General features: G+C 52.2%; 7 protein-coding genes across 7 annotated transcripts; 3 read left to right on the plus strand and 4 right to left on the minus strand.

Moving 5' to 3' along the window:
* Window positions 1–375: 375 nt before the first annotated feature.
* Window positions 376–1,500, plus strand: BO88DRAFT_459080 (putative glycerol dehydrogenase; the record flags this gene model as incomplete). Its single annotated transcript, XM_025711078.1, has 4 exons — window positions 376–451; window positions 505–801; window positions 855–1,235; window positions 1,295–1,500. The coding sequence occupies 4 exons, from the start codon at window positions 376–378 to the stop codon at window positions 1,498–1,500; spliced, it is 960 nt and encodes a 319-aa protein (XP_025557104.1).
* A 550-nt stretch (window positions 1,501–2,050) lies between these two features.
* BO88DRAFT_399407 (uncharacterized protein) lies at window positions 2,051–4,507 on the minus strand (the record flags this gene model as incomplete). Its single annotated transcript, XM_025705368.1, has 2 exons — window positions 2,051–3,237; window positions 3,295–4,507. 2 exons carry the CDS (start codon window positions 4,505–4,507, stop codon window positions 2,051–2,053), a joined length of 2,400 nt encoding a protein of 799 aa, XP_025557105.1.
* A 1,134-nt stretch (window positions 4,508–5,641) lies between these two features.
* Window positions 5,642–9,774, minus strand: BO88DRAFT_409307 (uncharacterized protein). The gene is made up of 2 exons (XM_025707922.1): window positions 9,657–9,774; window positions 5,642–9,583 (listed from the first exon to the last, which is right to left on the minus strand). The coding sequence occupies exon 2, from the start codon at window positions 9,455–9,457 to the stop codon at window positions 6,047–6,049; it is 3,411 nt and encodes a 1,136-aa protein (XP_025557106.1). The 5' UTR covers window positions 9,458–9,583; window positions 9,657–9,774; the 3' UTR covers window positions 5,642–6,046.
* An 87-nt stretch (window positions 9,775–9,861) lies between these two features.
* BO88DRAFT_221566 (uncharacterized protein) lies at window positions 9,862–10,732 on the plus strand. Its single transcript, XM_025702005.1, has one exon. It carries the CDS (start codon window positions 10,193–10,195, stop codon window positions 10,637–10,639), a length of 447 nt encoding a protein of 148 aa, XP_025557107.1. The 5' UTR covers window positions 9,862–10,192; the 3' UTR covers window positions 10,640–10,732.
* A 2,291-nt stretch (window positions 10,733–13,023) lies between these two features.
* BO88DRAFT_477680 (uncharacterized protein) lies at window positions 13,024–14,488 on the minus strand. Its single transcript, XM_025711979.1, has 5 exons — window positions 13,953–14,488; window positions 13,774–13,833; window positions 13,404–13,487; window positions 13,206–13,294; window positions 13,024–13,085 (listed from the first exon to the last, which is right to left on the minus strand). Exons 1-4 carry the CDS (start codon window positions 14,034–14,036, stop codon window positions 13,253–13,255), a joined length of 270 nt encoding a protein of 89 aa, XP_025557108.1. The 5' UTR covers window positions 14,037–14,488; the 3' UTR covers window positions 13,024–13,085; window positions 13,206–13,252.
* Window positions 14,392–15,653, plus strand: BO88DRAFT_221619 (uncharacterized protein). Its single transcript, XM_025702006.1, has 2 exons — window positions 14,392–14,770; window positions 14,964–15,653. The coding sequence occupies exons 1-2, from the start codon at window positions 14,521–14,523 to the stop codon at window positions 15,536–15,538; spliced, it is 825 nt and encodes a 274-aa protein (XP_025557109.1). The 5' UTR covers window positions 14,392–14,520; the 3' UTR covers window positions 15,539–15,653.
* Window positions 15,581–17,839, minus strand: BO88DRAFT_439506 (acyl--CoA ligase). The gene is made up of 3 exons (XM_025709719.1): window positions 17,542–17,839; window positions 16,792–17,427; window positions 15,581–16,736 (listed from the first exon to the last, which is right to left on the minus strand). Exons 1-3 carry the CDS (start codon window positions 17,639–17,641, stop codon window positions 15,769–15,771), a joined length of 1,704 nt encoding a protein of 567 aa, XP_025557110.1. The 5' UTR covers window positions 17,642–17,839; the 3' UTR covers window positions 15,581–15,768.
* Between the last annotated feature and the right edge of the window lie 356 nt (window positions 17,840–18,195).

Genomic DNA, 18,195 nt, shown 5'->3' on the forward strand with positions numbered 1-18,195 from the left:
TGCCGCCTTCTTGCTCTTGTATTGCCCTTTGCTATTCTGTGGGTGAATAATTGAGCCCAGCAAGCGATATGCGCGTGAAGCAGTCATCGTACGTTAACTGAAGAGGATGTGACTGTGGCTGTTGATGGGAGGGACATAGAGAGGATGAAGATTGACAGGCGAAGCTGGAGAGGGTCTCGGACTCATTTGGCCCGAATGGCGGGGATGCGGAGGGGCAGCGTGGGGGTCGCCCTTTTCTTCCCCTCCTCTCCCCCACCCTCTCCAATAGCTTTATCCTCGTATTTTTGTCGTCTATCTGTCTTCTTATCCTCTTTCTCACCCTCACGCAGTATCTACGTACCCTCTTCCTTCAAACTCTCTCCACATATCGCCAAAATGGGTTCGACTTCGACCGTCGCAGACACTCGCTTCAAGCTGAACACCGGGGCTGAGATCCCTGCTCTCGGACTCGGTATGGCTTATCTCCAGATAACCACAGGGACATTCTGGCTAATATCTGTGCAGGAACCTGGCAGTCAGGTCCTGGAGAGGTCGAAAAGGCCGTGGCCCATGCCATCTCCGTTGGATACAGACACATTGATACCGCTTTCGCCTACGGCAACGAAGGAGAAGTTGGCAAGGGTATCAAGGCAGCCATCGAGTCTGGAGTTGTCAAGCGAGAGGAACTCTTCGTGACCACCAAGCTCTGGAGCACATGGCACTACCGGGTGGAACAGGCTCTGGACCAGAGCTTGAAGAACCTGGGACTGGACTATGTTGACCTCTACTTGGTCCACTGGCCTGTGGCCATGAACCCTAACGGTGAGTCCTGCAAAGTTCAGATTTAGTGCGATGCGCATATTGACATCGCAAAGGAAACCACCCCAACATTCCCACCCTTCCTGACGGTTCCCGCGATCTGCACCTCAACCACTCCCATATCAACACCTGGAAGGATATGGAGAAGCTTGTCGGCAGCGGAAAGACCAAGGCCATCGGTGTCTGCAACTACAGCAGACCCTACCTTGAGGAGCTCCTCGCCCAAGCCACCGTGGTTCCGGCCGTCAACCAGATTGAGAACCACCCCTGCTTGCCCCAGCAGGAGGCTGTTGACTTCTGCAAGGAGAAGGGCATTCACATCACCGCATACAGCCCTCTCGGCAGCACGGGCAGCCCACTGCTGACGGCAGAGCCCATCGTCGAGGTTGCCAAGAAGAAGGGTGTTGACCCGGCCACGGTCTTGCTGAGCTGGCACAGTACGTATCTCCCATGTTATATGCTGCGAGAATCATCTCTAACTATCTCATCCGTATAGTCAGCCGTGGCTCCTCCGTCCTTGCCAAGTCCGTGAACCCCTCTCGGATTGAGGGCAACCGCAATCTGGTGGCACTAGATGATGCTGATATGGCCACCATTGCCAAGTACACAAATGACCTGGCCTCGAAGAACGCCTTCCAGCGCTTTGTCTTCCCTCCTTTCAAGCTCGACTTTGGATTCCCGGACAAGATCGGCCGAGTATAAGCTCCTGGCGAGTGGTCGATGGTCTAAGATGTTAGCAATCAAGGTATAGAAGTATAGATGGTCTCGGGAAATGTATAGCTCATAGAGCAGAGATGTCTGTGCATTTTTCCTACTTTACTGTGCATAATGAAAATGAAACTGTTATGATATCCATCTGGCATGCCCGCCAACTCCCGTGCAGAAAAGAACAAGAACGAAAAACATACTCCAGGGCTATTCAATGTGAACACGTGCACACCCTCCAGTGAATCTCGCAATAGTAACGCCCTCCAGCAAGCGACAAGACCGCACAAAACACAAAGAAGTCCCTAGATGTGAAAATAAAAACCCAATACTGCTTCATTTCACCGCTCCAGCTCTGTTTCCTTTACTTCTCTCGCTTGCTCCTTCATCTTTCTCCCTTCCTGTGTTATCCACCTCATCCTTCCTACCTTTCCACCCCAAGCACCTTTCGTCTGTTTTCATCACCTGCACACAGGAGCCACACAAAGCATCAAGTAGGCGTGCCACCCCTCTCTTCCACGTCATCAGGGAGAGCAGGGGTGGTTCGCTACTGTTTGGCGTCTGGCGACCGACAACCAATCCACTCCCTCTCCAGGCTGACTTCTGTTGTCACCGTCACGGGTCCTTGGCCTTGCTTGCAGACACTCTTGAAGACAAGATATTCCCCATAGCCCAACTCCTTCGTCTCACTGGGGAGGTTTTTCTCATTGATCTCGCCTTTCTTGCCAAGCTCTCGCAGTGCCTGCAGTCGTCGTGATTCCCTCTCACTCATTATCGCTTGTGCGAGGTTGTTTGACAGTACGCGACGTGCACTCAAAGTCCTGAACACCTCTTGCAGATGCACGAACGGGAGGCTGATCAGGACAGCGGAGGCGACCAAGGTCTCGCGGTTTGGCTTGCTCTCAGTCGTTGTTGAGTTCGCGGAGGCAGATCCCGGCTCAGAGCCTATGGCACCAGGTCCAGTGTTCAAGCTGTCTGGGATACGGTTTGGAACATGCAGGCTTTGGGCTTGAGAGTACAAGACGAACTTGTCATCGATGCTCTCAGCGATGAACGACAACGCGGCTCTGACCAGCAATGGGGCCCAGATGTCTCGGAGCTGTCGGTTTCTGACCAGGACATGTCCGGACCGAGTATGATTGGCGCGAGGACTGCCCGGAGGAGTTTCGGTGCCCTCCAGAATAATTGAGAATCTATCCACACGGAGACCAAAGTGGATGATTGTTTCGACAGTGCTCCAGTCGATCAGCTCCAGTGCCATTCTGATGCCTGCCTCGAGGATGCCACTGACGTGAAAGAAGGCACCAGATGCAGCGTATGAAAAGGCCAAATCGAGCATGGCTGTTCTGATCGGGAATGGGTACATGCTTTGAGACTCTTCTGTGTACCCCAGTACTGCAAGGGCCTCGGTTCTCAGCTGCTCGCCGTGGAGAAGGGGTGCCCCATACAGGTTGCGAATCGCTTGCTCGAATCCCTGTATCAAGTTGACTTGGTCACCCAGTGTCACAGCAATTTCGCGGTGTCCTTCCCGATAAAGTTGAGTCCGCAGGAGCGCGGCAACGAACGGGCTGCGAGCGATAACGGCCACCTGCACGGGGATTATGGTGGATTGGTACAAGCCATTGCTCGACGACGTCAGTTTGAAGTGAAAATCGCATAGCTCACGACTCTCGAACAACTGAATGAGATGTGTCGAAAGTGAATCCACACCCTTGCCCTTTTCATCTACCACGCCTGGCACTCTGTTAGCTTCGAAATCCGAACAGAGTGTCATTTACACATTCAACTCACTTTTCTTTCCAATCGAAGTGTTGCGTTCAGCAACCGTACTACTGCCTTCCATACCTTGACCGACATCGCTGGGTGTCTCAGTGTCGCTCTTGGCCGACACAGTATTGAGATATGTCAAGCAAGTGCAGCAGTCGCCTTTGTGGTGCGAACAACAGCAAGACGATCTCGGGGGACAGTTGCATCCTCGAATGGGCTTATGAACACAGCAGCTTGGATCGAAGCGGCAAGGAGCCCGCATGTGAGCCCGACAGTACTGTTGAGTTTCTCTGTCGTTAGCAGCACGATAATGGTCCTGGCTGTTAGGTTCATCGGATCGCGAGCCCGAAGTACGTACAGCCTCTTCAGAAGAATAGTCCACGACTGAGGTGGAAGGTTGCGAATTGTTGCCACCGGTAGCACGCACCTCACTCACTGGACTGTGCTGCGAACGGTTGACGTGCGAAAGATTGTCGACACTACCACTGTCAGGTCGTCGCTGGCTCATGGACGAAGTATCCGACTTAGCAGGCACAGATGAGCTAGCCTGAGCACTAGAGTTGCGTTCCTCTTGGATTTGGCGTTCGAGTCTTTCTTTTCTTTTCATCGCTTCCAAGATCCTCGCCTTGAGAACAGCTGCTTCGGCGGCCGGTGCCATTCTGGCCACCGGCGAGTTGGTCACGACCGAAGAGGCAGGCTCGCCAATGCTTGTGTCCTCTCCCGCGCTGGAATAGGGTGGAGGCATACTATCACCATTCTTGACTCCTTCACCACCACCAGCAGTAGAGATGGCGGTCACAGTAGCAGCAGCAACAACAACAACATCATCATCATCATGATGGTCATCGCCGTTCTCAGTCTGCTTCTGTTGTTGTCCCTCCTTGGCCACGTCACAGCCACTATCAACGACAGCAACAACAACATTGTCCTCGACCTCAACCCCCACCTCAACAGCTTTGCCTTTTCCCTTGTTTTTGTTTTTCTTATTGTTACTCTTCTTCTTCTTCGACTTACTTTTCTTGGTGGCCTTGAGCTGTTCGGTCGGTCCGTCCACTTGGGGCACGGAAGGGAGGACAGGGTCCGCAGACTTAGTCCGACGAATTTCCGGGCCCATCTCGCCACGCTTTCGTGAGATCCAGAAGTACGTGTCGAGGTCTTCAATGACGCAGGGTAATTCGGACGTGCAGAAAGACTCGCTTCGACGTGGCATAACGACGTACACCACTAAACGCGGCATGAGCAAGAGAAAAGAAAAGAGAAAAGAAAAGAGAAAAGAAAAGAGAAAGAAAAGAAAGAAACAACACAACAACGAAAGAATATTCATACTCACCTAATTCGCGTCTCTTCCTCGCCTATCGAAATAGTTTCGCAATCCAGAATCAACAGCAAAGATTGATGGGAACTATGAGATGATTCGATTATCGATCAGCTTTCTTGATGATGATGATCAACAACTAAACGACTCACCTAATCCTAAGAACCTTGATGATTCAGAATCTGACTTACTTACTTGAAGTACTATTTCTCGGAGAGATAGATGTGGTCAGAGAATCAACACACGAAAACGAAAAGAAAAGAAAAGAGATAATCTTGTTTACATTCTTACTAATTCACTATGGAAAATACACCCCCAGAGAGATAGTTTACTAAATTGATCAAACAAAACGGTTTCTCTGTTACTTTGCTTTCCGTGCTTTAGAATCTCCAACCGTATGGGTAATTCAGTCCCCTAGACGATTATGCAATAGGAGTATGACTTCTTCCCGTGGGGATGGGTGCGGATCTGCACAGAGACCTTGATCTTGATACCGTTGTAGAATCCATCATACTTCGTTTATCTCCTTTGAAAGGAATTCAGTTCGATAGCTAGATCCCTAGTAAATCACCAAACTACATATGCACCTCGAAAAAAAGCCCACATAAGACCCAAAATCCATGGATGAAAGAAAAGGAATGCATGCATCTCGTATATACACGTGAATCCCCTAACAAAGATGGTGGTGAGCGTTTGCGCAGACATCGTGCAGAACAGGGCTTCCTGAAACACGTGACCCACTCTGTTCTTCGTTTCTGCACAACCTTACTATTTTTGGGCTCGTTTTGGCCTGACGATTCGTTTATTACGGGTGAATAGAGGTGCCTGGTCTCACTGGGCTGACTTGCTGGATTGCTAGGTTGGTAGAGGTCTTTGCTTGGCTGGCGTGTTTGTTGGTGTGTTGGCTGCTTTTACTCTGCTACAAGTGGCTGGAGTTGATAATCTAAGGGACTTGAAGATAGGCTTGCTTTTTTGGACCGGGGCGAATACTACGAGGGATTGTAGGAAGGGTTATCGATGAAGTAGTCATTTACTATTATCACTAGGGATAGGAAGGGTGTTTTTAACAACTTTGATTATCTTTCAGTATTGATAGGCTAAACCTGGGTTGGTGGGATATGGTATGATATGATATAGAACACAAGGAAAATCCGCTAGACGAGATATGACAATGAATGGAAAAATGAACACACACAGAGTAGGAAACAATGACAGACGTGTCCTGTCCGCTCAACATAACGCTGTTGGTATATCATGATGTATGCGAGAATTCCAAACGAGAGGTATCGAACATTAAAATGCAGAATGCTAGTTCAGGACATCGAGTAATACATCATGATCGGAGAATGGTAGGTGAATGAAGGAAGGAGATAGAGGATGGAAAGGAAAGGGGAAATAGTGAAGGAAGGGACGAAGTGAGTAAGAAAGGATTGTATGAGGTTCGTGATTTAAGGATGAGGATTAGAACATGCCTCCATCCATGGGAATCTTTGGTGGTGGGTATGAAGGAACGGCTGGCGGTGCCTCAGACATCAGGTGTTGAAGCTGCTGCCGGGCCTTCGCGTTCAGGTTGCCTCCCTCGCTGGACGTTTTGCGTAGTCGGGCACGGGATCTGGGCCGCTTCTCGCCATCGTCGGAGAAATTGCTGGTTTCTTCCATCATGGCTGCGTCGAGCGATGGCGCATACTGCGACTCGTGTCTTTCACCCTTCAGGGCGCCAAGGATAGTCTGTGTGGTGGTCTGGCGGCGGCGGCGAGGGTTCATCGGCGGGACTGGAGGCGTTTCCCTGCCATTGCTCAAGCTCGCGCCAGGAGGGAGACCAACGGTCGGTACGTTCGAAGTGCAGGAGACAAATCTTGGTTCGGAGATCAGTGCCTTTGTGACTGGTCGCTTGTGGAGAGCGTTATGACCCGGAGCTCGCGGGGGAGGTGCAGTGGTAGAGCTATTGGTGGTCACCGGGGTTAACGAATGGCCTTGAGACATATCTTCCAAAGGTGGTGTGGCATTGGCAGAATAGGGGGCGATAGGCGAAGGCCGTGGGGCAGCAGCACCGATCAGGGAGGTAGTGCTAGCAGCTGGAGCTGGGGGATAAAAGGGGCGTTCGTGGTAGCTTGAGACCGCAGATCGACTGTCACTGCGGTATCTTCCAGAAGCGGCAGAGGCGGACCGATCGTATGTGACGGGTTCGCTAACTTCGGCGGAGGCACGAGTGGAAGCTGGGACAGAAGCCAGAGCATGTTGGTCATAATCAGGGAACGCGTACGGCCTATGAACACCGTGAGCGACCTCTTCCAGGGTCTCCAGTCCATCTCTGTCTCGCCGTGTGCGACTCTTGGAACGACCAGAGGCATCCGAGGTCGAACGGTCCCGGCGAGAACGGAAGCTGGAGTGCGGAGATGCACCGCGGCTGCGGCTAGACTCGCGAGAATCTTCCTGGCTGCTGCGCCCGAAGACTTTAGAGCGGAAGGATCTTTCTCCAGCAATATGTGGCGAGCTGGAGTTGGAGTGCTTCGCAAAGTTGAACGATGGTCTCTCCTCTTCTTCACGCCACATGTCGTCGGAGACCAAAGCCGGGGTGGATGCATTAGCAAGGTTGAGGCCCCTTGCACCCTTCAGATGCTGCTTCCCTGACTTGTTCTTCAGGAAGGCAAAAGCATTTCCGGGTTTGCTTGGGGTGAAATCCGGGGTCTGGCGGCCTGAAACAGGGCTGGCCGACCGGCTTTCTCCCTCTGCAAATCCTCGAAGCTTCTCCTGCACTTTCCTGCGCCTTTCGGCCAACTCATTCGCAAATTCTTCGCGCTCCCTCTGTGTCTCCGTGCTACCTTCGCGTCTGTGCCTAGCAATAAGCTCGTTCTGCCAGTGTGCACTGTTCTGGGCACCCGCATGGTTCTGCAAAACCGGCTCCTCGGCGATATCGGTGTCGGTAGGTTTTGAAGGAAGGCCAGGAGAAGGAGGCGGGTAAATGGACGATCTGTCACTGTTGGATCGCAAGTGAGTACGAACGAGGCCGCTCAGACCCAGGCCAGCCGGTCCCAATGTGGGTGAATCGGGCTTCTCAGGAAGGCCATCATCATCGCCGGGACCACTCTCAACAGTTTCATTTTCCGCGATAGGCTTCAAGTCACCAAGATCCGAGTATCTGACTTCAGGCAAAGGGCTCCGGTGCTCACTAGTGGGAGTGGATGGTTTGGAGGGTGTCTCCGGCCGAAGCGCAGGGTGGATCTCGTCAGTGGCGTAGCGGGAAGCACCGCCGTCATCCTCCGAGTCACTAGGACTGGGGTTGGAGAAGAACGTGCCATTGTCATTTCTTGTAGGAGGGGAGTTGACCGCGGATCGGCTGTCTGGCCGTTGAGCCTCGCTATAGTGAGAAGATGCAGAGCCGGGTCTGGACGCATAGCTCGTGTTGGAAAGCCCTCTGGCACGGCCGGCGCGCTCTTGGGGAATAGCCTGGGCAGGCAGGGGAGGTAGTCGCCCTAGAGGCGGCGTGCTTCTTCCCTGATGCATTTGCAACTGACGTCGTGTAAACTGGCTCTCGTCAAACATGCTGTTGGGTTTGTTGAATAGGCCGGCTGCTGTGGCTTTCCCATGATCTTCAGGGTTCAGAGCGGCCATCAGGGGGGCTTTATCCTCATTCTCGCTGGCGGGAGGACTCAGCGGAGGGGCACCGTACGCAGAATCTGCTTGAGTTTGCGGTTCCCTGGGATTCAATCGGGCAGACTGTTCTGGCGACCTGGGCAGCGAGGGAGGGCTGGTCGGCCGCAAATTGGTGCCGGCTGGTTCGGCAATAGTGAGTGGCTGCAGCCTATCGCGTAAGTTCGTGGCGCTTCTAGAAAAGGCACGGTTCAGGGGAGGCAATTCTGGACCCGCTCCGCGCTGGCGGCTCAGGCTTTCTAGTCGTTGCAAGGTGGAGGTCTGCTGGTTCTGAGCTGACTGTGCTAAACCTTGTCCATACAGACGGCGGGCTTTGACCGAGCCACGCTCAGGAGCCATGTTCGGCACTGGCGGCTTAGACTGGGGGGCTTGCGTGTCCGCCGCATTTGTTTGCGACGGAGGTGCGATAAAAGATTGCTCGTCGAAAGATGTTGCCGCTGTTGATGTACGCCCATTCGAAATGGGCCCAGATGCCGTTGAGGAGAAAGTTGTTCGCTTTGTGGAACCAGCGCTCGATAGTGCATCCTCTGATTCCTGAGTCGGACTGTCCTGCGGTGTGTCCTCTGTCGCCGCATTATCGCGCTCGGCTATCTTCAGTCGTTGAAATGATGACATGGTTAAATCATGGTCATAGAGCGCACGGCCACCCATCCGTCCGGATTCTGAATTCCCTCCTGAGGTCGTCTTGGAGGAGGGAATCTTGTACACCTTTTGTCGTCCGCCGAACAAGTTGTTGCCCTCAGCTCGACGAGCCCTGCTCATAATGCTGCCCTGCTGGGAAGGATCGTCGTCCGTACCATATCCATTATTGCTATCCGAGGCGAGAGAGTGAGTGCGCCCAAGGTTCATCGACGGCCGACTGCCGTCAATGGAGACCTCGTCAATGTCCGACAGGAGGCTGGGGTTGTGGCCAAAGAGGTTCAATCGCGAAGCACGCCGGGGGAAGAGCACACTGTCGTCGCTGGCTTTTCCGATCATCGATTCCGGATCATCTTGTTCCCTCAACATGCTGAATCGTGCGGAGAGTTTGGGCATCAGTAGACTGGTGCGAAAGTCGTCGGTCGAGGGCAATGCATTGGAAAGGTCGAAGTCTTGCTTTTCCTCGGGTTCCTCCTTCTTGGACTTCTTCGATAACATGGAGCTGAGGCTGACCGAGCTGGCTTCGGAGTACTCGCCATCTTCCCTCACCTTCTCCTTCTTTGTCTTGCGAAATCGGTTCATGATGGTGTGACGGGGGGGTGTAGAGAGCGACAGTCAAGGCGATCGTAGGGGGTGGAGATCCGACAGTCGAAGTTCACGGCGTAAAGGAGTGACGGTCGATCCGACACCTACACCGAAGAGCCAATCCTGGATAAGATCCAAGCCGTCAGATACGCTGAGGTTGCACAATGGAAGGGTGCTCAATGGGTCTTGAACCTACCAGGTGAGAGCTAGAGCAAGAGGAAATGAGCGAATGGATGGGACGAGGGTGGTGGTGGTGGAATAGCTCGAGGAATGGACGCTATTCCAAATTCCCGGTCATCCCCTGGGAATGCCAGTGTAACGGAGGAGGAGTTGAGCCAATTGCCAATAGTAAGCGTCGCTTGCCGGGTGGGCTGGTTTTAGGTCGATAATGCGCGAGAGAAATAGTAATTGCTAGCGATGAAGATACCAAGTCCAAGAACTAAGGATAGATGCTAATATCGGTCGGATTGGACAGAAGGGGCGTCTGCATGAGCCGGGTAAGGAATGTGGCTGCACCGTCGACAGCGGAAGCGGAGTAAGTCGATTATTACTATTTGATGCTGAAGCCGGTTGGATACTATCCGGTGGAGAGTGACCCCCAAGAAATTGATTGCTGGAGTCGATAGTTTGAGGGGACGGCGTTGAAAGCGCGATTGAATAACGAATGTGGTTCCGGTAATATGGAAGAGGATGAGGGGGTGAAGGGGGAAGGAGAGACAGTGACCGAAAAGTATGCGACGCGAGAAAGCAATGCAAGAGAGAAAAGAAAAGAGAGGAAGAGAGAGAGAGAGAGAGAGAGAGCTGGAGGAAGGCGAGAGAGTAGAATGCAAAATAAAATCAAATGGGAAAAAAAAGAGCAACGATCGCTTTGGAAGGTATGGAAGACTAGAAAAAAAAGAAGGGATCTGGATTCCTTTCGATCGTCATTCTGGTTACCCTTTATTTTTCTTGATGGGGTTTACTGTATTGGTCTTATTTTCCCAAATTTCTCATTTTGCCCATCTCAGGTTCCAAAGTATTATTCCATTTTCTATTTTCTTTTTTTCTACTGCCTGTTTAACCAAAGCCAATGATTTGACATTGACTCAATGGACTACCACTTTTCAGACTTCTCTCCGTCCCTCACAAGCTGACGGGGGGGAAGCAGAAGCGTGGAAAGTGGATTATGATTCTGAATGACTGGATTGAATTATTATTATTTATTATTATGTGGGATCGCATTATTGGGCCCAATTGGCCAGCGCTGCGATGGTCGCTGGAACCCAAAGCGGATCGACACGAGATTCGCTGGCCAGTTTTCCAATCCCATTTCAATGTGTCTTTTTCATCTTCCGACGGCCGAATTTTCAGTGCAGCGTGGCTGTCCTTATTATGTTGTTTCTTTTTTTCTTACTTATTCTTCACCGCAATTGATAACCAATCTTGTGAGGAAACTGCTCGCAAAATAGCTACTGCTAGTTACTTCTTAACCTCGAATATTCAGCCAGCTGGAAACTGGGGGCAGACCACAATATTTCCCCTCAGGCACCGACTCCACTTGTGCTCCGGTGCCTGGATCATAACAGAACCCGAAACAGATTAAACTGTCACGAAGTCCATGGATGAGTCTTGTCCATACCGTACGGTACCGCCGACCAGGACCCAATTGCCCCTTGCAGGCTCCACCAACCATGAAATGAACTGCAAATCGGATGGAGCTCTGGTCACTGGGTCCTGGTCGGGTACCTTACTTACCTCTCCTATTACCGTATTGTCGTCCCTGGCACTGGCTGGGAAGGAGGTTACTTACTTAGATAGAGTACCTGCCAAGGTTTGTTTTGTTTCTCTTCTCTTACTGATGACAACTGAACAACCACTCCTCGCCGACCTTTCTTATAACTTACTACTTATAAATGCCATCTTAACTTTGGGATTGTGCAACAAACAGCAATCTTAATATCCCTCTCTTTCATCATGTACCGGAAACCCAATCTCGTTTACGGAAAGTAAAGACAACGAAAACATTTCACTTACACAATCATTTATGACCGCGTCTCACGGGATGTGGGCCGATCTGGGGCTGAGGGCTGAAGCCTAAGCCTCAAAAAAGTCCTCGCGACCTCGAGTACTACTGAATCAAGTAGTTAAGTGGCTAGTATTGCTCAGGGCACCCTACACTTAACGCTGTGATGTGCGCCCCCCTCAAACAAACTTCATTGGTGGTTTTCTGAAATCTAGTGAAGCAACTGCTGCCTTCAGGGACCCTCTTCATCAGGCAATCGGGGGCTACCTTCAGAGGCAAAAATCTGAAGTGACCAGCTGAAATGGGACTTTCTTCCACCTCACCCTCGCGGAAATATGACCTATCTATCGGATGCTGTTTCATGCCTTTTGAACTTTGTCCCAAGACCGCTAGAGGAGTTCCGGAAATTTGGACGAGCGGGACGATCATTTCGACTGCCGTCGGGTAGACTACACCATGTCACCACCATCATATTACTGGATCGATAGTAGGATTAGTCGGAGGTGTCTGTCCCCACGCTACTGTCGACGCGAGTATTTGATATCATCGGCATTAGTAGACGGTTATCGCGTCCTAGATAGACTCACGGACGCAATCGGAGTACATGGCCTGCAGTCCTCCTGCATGGCCATGGATCCGATGCAGCTAGTCGCGATCAAAGCATACGAAGTGCTCCGCAATCTGAGCTCTCCTCCCGCGCCATACCAATGTCAAACACTGATTTAGATACTGTAAGTCCGGAGTACTCCGTGGAGCGCACCAGTGCCATAATCGAACATGCATGAAATAGCGCATACCCCTCTTTGAGAGAGGGGGCAAACAAGAGGTCCAGCATGACTCGCTAGCCAAACAGGGCCATCAGCAAGGCAAGTCTGGCAGCATGGGGATATAACCCTGAGGAGCACCTTAAACCGAACCGTCTCTCGAGAAAGTTCATGCTCCGACAAGTGATAGTCCTGACTAATCAGACTGGGAACCGGATTCTCGTGCGGACCAGGCGGCATGGTTCATCAGGCTTTTGGTTAAGGTGGACCGGTTTGTGAGGTTCGAGATCCAGTGCGTCATCCACGGTCTCCATTGATATTCCTGGTGAACCTAAGCATTTGGTGGATGCTTAGAGAATGGAGATAGCAAGGCAGAAAAAGTAGAGTGACCGAGTCAGGGTCACGGGTCTGGTTTCGGGAAAGAAATTGACAGCCGTTGGATGGTCGAACCTACTTTGGATTTTGATGACCAACTAGCTCTACTTTTACCTCCTCCTTACGGGTATGGTACCGCCTTTATTCGGATGGGGCTTTCCCAGGAGAGAGCAGCCTCACCCCGAGGGGAATTAAAGTCAAGTCACAGGATCAAGCCAGCAGTCAGACTAGCAGTCTGTCAGCCAGCCAGTCGTGCCCCTGACTAGACCATATTCTGGTTAGTCATTACGCCCGGTGGTACGGAAACTAGGCACTACTGACTGATAGTACACAGTGGAAAGGGAGGAGAGATTATCAGGAATTTTCGTGAGCACACAGTAAGTATTTGCAATGAAGCTAATGGGTAAGATTTGTAGAAGAGAGTCCGGTAGTGGCAGACCAGACGGGACTTGGGCCGGATTATCTCCGCTTGTTCGGTAGAACTCTGGCACAGACAAACAAACAAAGAAAGGCACAGGCACGACGTCGGTGGGTGCACTGCAATAATCATTCATCTTACTTACTTGGCTTAGCATACGCGGCATAAGATAAGAACAATCATAACTGGAGTAAATCACATCGACTATAGTCAGCCACATCATCATGAAGTCATTAATCTCGTCCCCATCCCGCGTCTCCATCTTCTCCTGCAGCCTGTCATTCAATTCATCTAGTATAAACAAGACAAGGCAAGAACAAGAAGACGCTGCCAAGGTCCAGGCACAACACCCCCATCTCTTCCCGCGCTGGAATTATCGCTAACCGGTAGTGGACCAGACCCAAGAAAGGCCCAACCAAGAATCCTCGACTCCTCCCGAGGGTTCCAGATCAGTCCTTTCGACCTTCCCTAAATTAATTCAATTTCCGAGATCCATAATGAAGAGGGGAAAAGAAGAGAACAGCTTTTCTGACTAATCCCATTCAACCTAGGTTCCAGACATCCACTAACTTACTAGATCACTAGCTAACAAACGAACGAATAATTTCCGCTATTATTATGAGCGAGCATCGGCCACAGCTCGAGGTTCTTTTCACGCTGAGGAAGAGATGAGAGAGAGAGGACCAATCCATCCCCGATCGACTGGGTCCTGGGATCCAAATCGTCCGCTGCTCAAGCTTCGCGCGGAAATAACTTCTCCTTCCAACCGATCGGCCGGTGTTTCACTTCCAGCGGGGGTTAGAGATGCGAGTTCCTTTCATATCCCCATGCCATCTACCTGGTCTTGGTCTGGAACTTTACGCATTATTGAGGAGAGATGTGCTCCTGGAACATCCTAGTGTGATACGCACACCCTGATTGCCGATTAGCAACAGGCCAGCCTTGAATCCGGCTCCTGGCAAGGCTCGTCTGATCGACAACCACACCATCAACACAGATTGTTTTATCAAGGGGCATCGCAAGGCGGATCTCTATCGAACAGATGGCTGGCTGGCTGCCATGGAGATGTTTGCTGCAAAGGACAATGGGGTTCCGATCCCACACTCGCCCTTGCAGCACCTAAGACATTGTGCACGAACACAACATCGTAGGAGCAAAGTTAGAAGAGCTGCTGCCTGCAGAGCTGTGACACTTTGCGTGTGCATTGAACGCCGTAGACAAAACAGACGGTCACCCACATGACGCCATCCGACCGCGGTGTAACCACTGATTACTACTACAGTATCTTCTTACAGTAGTTAACAGCCAACAGCTTAAAAACATCAACCCCTCTCGGCATTACTAATCCGTTCTCCGCACCGAGCCGGGCCTTAACAAAACAAGCTCCAGCTCTGGAGCATCAAGCTCAAACACACCAGCTCTCAATTTTCTCTATCATATTGCCACTAACTGATCCAGCTCTATCTAACATATCAATCAATTCGACAGATCCATCACCGCCATGCAAGTCCTCCTGTTAGGCGGCCACGGCAAAGTAGCCCTGCAACTGACCCCGCTTCTCCTCGCCCGCTCCTGGAACGTCACCAGCGTCATCCGCAACGCCGAGCACGAGAACGAGATCCTCGCTCTAGGCAAAGGCGCCAAAGGCAAACTGAATGTCCTCCTCTCCAGTCTCGACGATGTGAAAAGCGACGCCGATGCCAAGAACATACTCGACCGCGTTTCCCCAGACTATGTCGTCTGGTCTGCAGGTATGTGATGCGCCAACCCATGCAAAAAGCCGTGGTTGGGATTGAAACATACCCACAATCCTATCCCCTGCACACCTGCAAGCCCAGCTCAAATCCACACATCACATCCAACGCCGCCCTCCCAATCCACTCATCCAACGGTTCCCCAAAATACAACCACCCAAACTAACCACCCCATTCACGAAACCCATAGGAGCCGGCGGCAAAGGCGGACCCGCACGCACGCACGCCATCGACGAAGTAGCAGCAAAGCATTTCCTGAGCGCCTCATTCTCGCACCCGAGCGTACGCAAATTCCTCCTCGTCTCTTGGATTGGCAGCCGCCGCAAACAACCCACCTGGCTATCGGACGATGAATGGGCGGGCCTGCAAAACGTCTTCTATAACGTCCTCCCCGCATACGCCAAGGCCAAGCTCGAAGCGGACGAGTACATGACTGCGTTGGCGGCGGCGCGCAAGAAGCTTGTTGCTGCGGGGGCCGCGCAGCCCCTGCAGGCGATTAATCTGCGACCGGGGACGTTGACGGATACGCCTGCGACGAGGAAGGTGGATCTGGGGAAGACGAAGAAGGGCAGGGCCAATGTGTCGAGGGAGGATGTGGCCATTGTGGCGGATGCGCTGCTGGCGAGGGATGATGTTGAGGGGTGGTTGGATTTGTTGGAGGGAGAGGAGGATGTGGAGGGTGCTGTTGAGAGAGTTGCGAGGGAGGGGGTGGATGCTGTGGAGGGGGAGGATGTGGAGGGGATGGTGAGGAGGTTTGGATTGTAAATCTACTCCGTATACTTATGATACTTAGGATGATGCTATACTATTCATGATAATGATATTGCAACGACTGTTGATACGACTAAACCAATTCAATCAAATCATTGTTCCAATACTAGATAGTAGCATTATCATAGTATCCAAGACCCAAAATAAATTAGAAAAATAAATCTATGTACACCACACACAAGATCTATCCACAATCCAAGACACCATCAGGAACAAAACAACTACTACAACTTCGCCTTCGGCCCCGCAGCCCCAGCCCCAACGCCCTCTTCCTTCGCCTTCTTCTTCAACAGCCTCCTCAGAATCTTCCCACTGGCACTCTTCGGAATTTCCTTCACAAAGCTCACGCCCCCTCTGAGCCTCTTATGATACGCCACCTTCCCATCCAACCACTTAACAATATTCTCCGCCTCCTGGGCAGCACTCACCCCGGAGTTCAAGCTCTTCGCACTCCGCACCACATACGCAAGCGGCACCTCGGTACCATGGGCCTCACTCTCAACTCCGATAACCGCGACATCATCGACGGCCTCATTATCGACCAAGATGCCCTCCAACTCGGCGGGAGCCACCTGGAAACCCTTATACTTGATGAGTTCCTTGACGCGATCCGTGATATAGAAGTTGCCCTGGGGGTCCTGGAACCCGACGTCACCGGTACGGAACCATCCATCCTCGGAGAGACATTCCGCTGTGGCGGCGGGGTTGTTGTGGTATCCCTGGAAGACGTTGGGGCCGCGCATGTACAGCTCGCCGACCTCGCCGGCGGGGACTTCAACGGGTTCGGACGCGTCCTCGGGCATGGTCATGTACTTGGCTTCCATGTTGGGGAGGAGTTTACCGACGGAGCCGATGGTGGAGCGCCATTCTTCCCAGGGTTGGGTGTGAGTGGTAGGGCTGGTTTCGCTGAGGCCGTAGCCTTGCTTGATGCCGCATTTGATGCGGGCGTAGACGGCTTCGACGAGTTCTTGGGTGAGAGGGGCGGCGCCGGAGTTCATCATGCGGAGGGTCGAGAGGTCGTATTTGGAGACGATGGGGTGTTTGCCTAGGAGGAGGACGACGGGGGGTACCACGTAGCTGAATGTGATGCGGTAGTTTTGGACGTGTGAGCACCATTGCTCGATGTCGAATTTGGTCATGACGTAGAGGTGCAGGCCTTTGTGGATGGTTTGGTGGAGAAGGCAGGTTAGGCCTGGGTTGTTGGTCAGTTTTTTGGTTAGTTAAGATGGTTGAAGGGGGGTGCGAACCGTAGATGTGGAAGAAGGGGAGGAAGGCTAGGATGCGGTCTCCTGTGCCGTCTACGCCGCCGTTCCAGGTGAGGTTGCCGGCTTCGCCTTCGGCGAGTTGGAGGATGTTGGCGACGATGTTCCGGTGCGAGAGCATCACGCCCTTGGGGACACCGGTCGTGCCGGAGGAGTAGACCAGGAAGGCGAGGTCGCGGGATGGGTTGACCTTCGGCTTGCGGAAGCGAGTAGCGCCGGAGATGTTGCGGATGGAGGTGAAGTGCTTGATGCGCGCTTGGGGGTCGCGCTGGTCGCCGATGAGGATGATTGCGTCCTCGGGAATGCCGGCTTCCTTCGCGGCGGCGGTGGCTACCGGGAGGAAGGGCGCCTGAGTGATGAGGACTTTGGCGCCGGAGTTCTTGAGCTGGAAGGCCAGCTCTTCAGCTGTGTAGGCTGGGTTGGATGGCGACACGATGCCGCCGGCCCAGATAGCACCCCACATCACGGCCGGGGTGTCGATGCTGTTCGGGGTGAAGAGGGCCAGGACGTCGCCCTTCTTCCAGTCAAAGGTGGCCTTGAGGCCCTTGCCGAAGGTGAGGGCAGCATCTTTGACTTGTTGGTATGTGTAGGATCGTTGTGTGTCCGCATCTTGGTAGATTACTGCATGATGTCAGCGGGGAATTTTTGAACGAAGTATACCGGTCGCGCAAGTAGATAAGTTGATTATAGTGGTTCGCATGGGGAGTTGTGAAGGTTGACAGGTGATATACATACCCTTATCATCTGGAAAAGGCTTATCTTTGCGTTCGAATAGAAAAGACCAGATGTCAAGGTCTGGAATGTCGACGGGGGGGTAGCGTGAGGAGACAGGCATGGCGGAGTTGTGCGGGGAAAAAAGGCCGGGGAAGAGAAGAGGGAGATCGGGGAATTAATGGCGCAGGGTTGTACAGGAATGGGCGATCACGAAGGTAAAAATAAGAAGGGGAGATGGTCTCTTGTATATGGTCTCTTGTATATGCGCCCGTGAGTGAGGGATGAAGGAAGGAGAGAGGAATGGAATGATAGACCGCTGTTTAAGAGAGCGCAGGGAGCAAGTTGCTCGGCCCTCGGCACTGCAAAGATAAGCCCGCAAGCCGGGGTTGGGGTTAGTGAACGCTTGTTGGTGAGAAGAGTGGTGGAGAGTCGCCACGGATCGCCCGCCGCCCGTCTCTCCACATCCACGCCGAGGAATTGGCCGGCATTCGGCAATCAACGGCCTTGAATTCCTGGAACCATGGCTGGTCTTTGGGGTTGACCACAACAGTGATTTCAGGGGTCCGGTGTACCCGAAGATCGAAAGGCGACAAGCATTCATACCACCGATTCAGGTTTTATTTGTCAGATCATCATCACACGGTACTAGTATCATAGTAGGGTGAATATATATAA

This window comes from Aspergillus vadensis, assembly GCF_003184925.1.
Source record: "Aspergillus vadensis CBS 113365 unplaced genomic scaffold BO88scaffold_43, whole genome shotgun sequence".
NCBI classification, from domain to species: Eukaryota; Fungi; Ascomycota; class Eurotiomycetes; order Eurotiales; family Aspergillaceae; genus Aspergillus; species Aspergillus vadensis.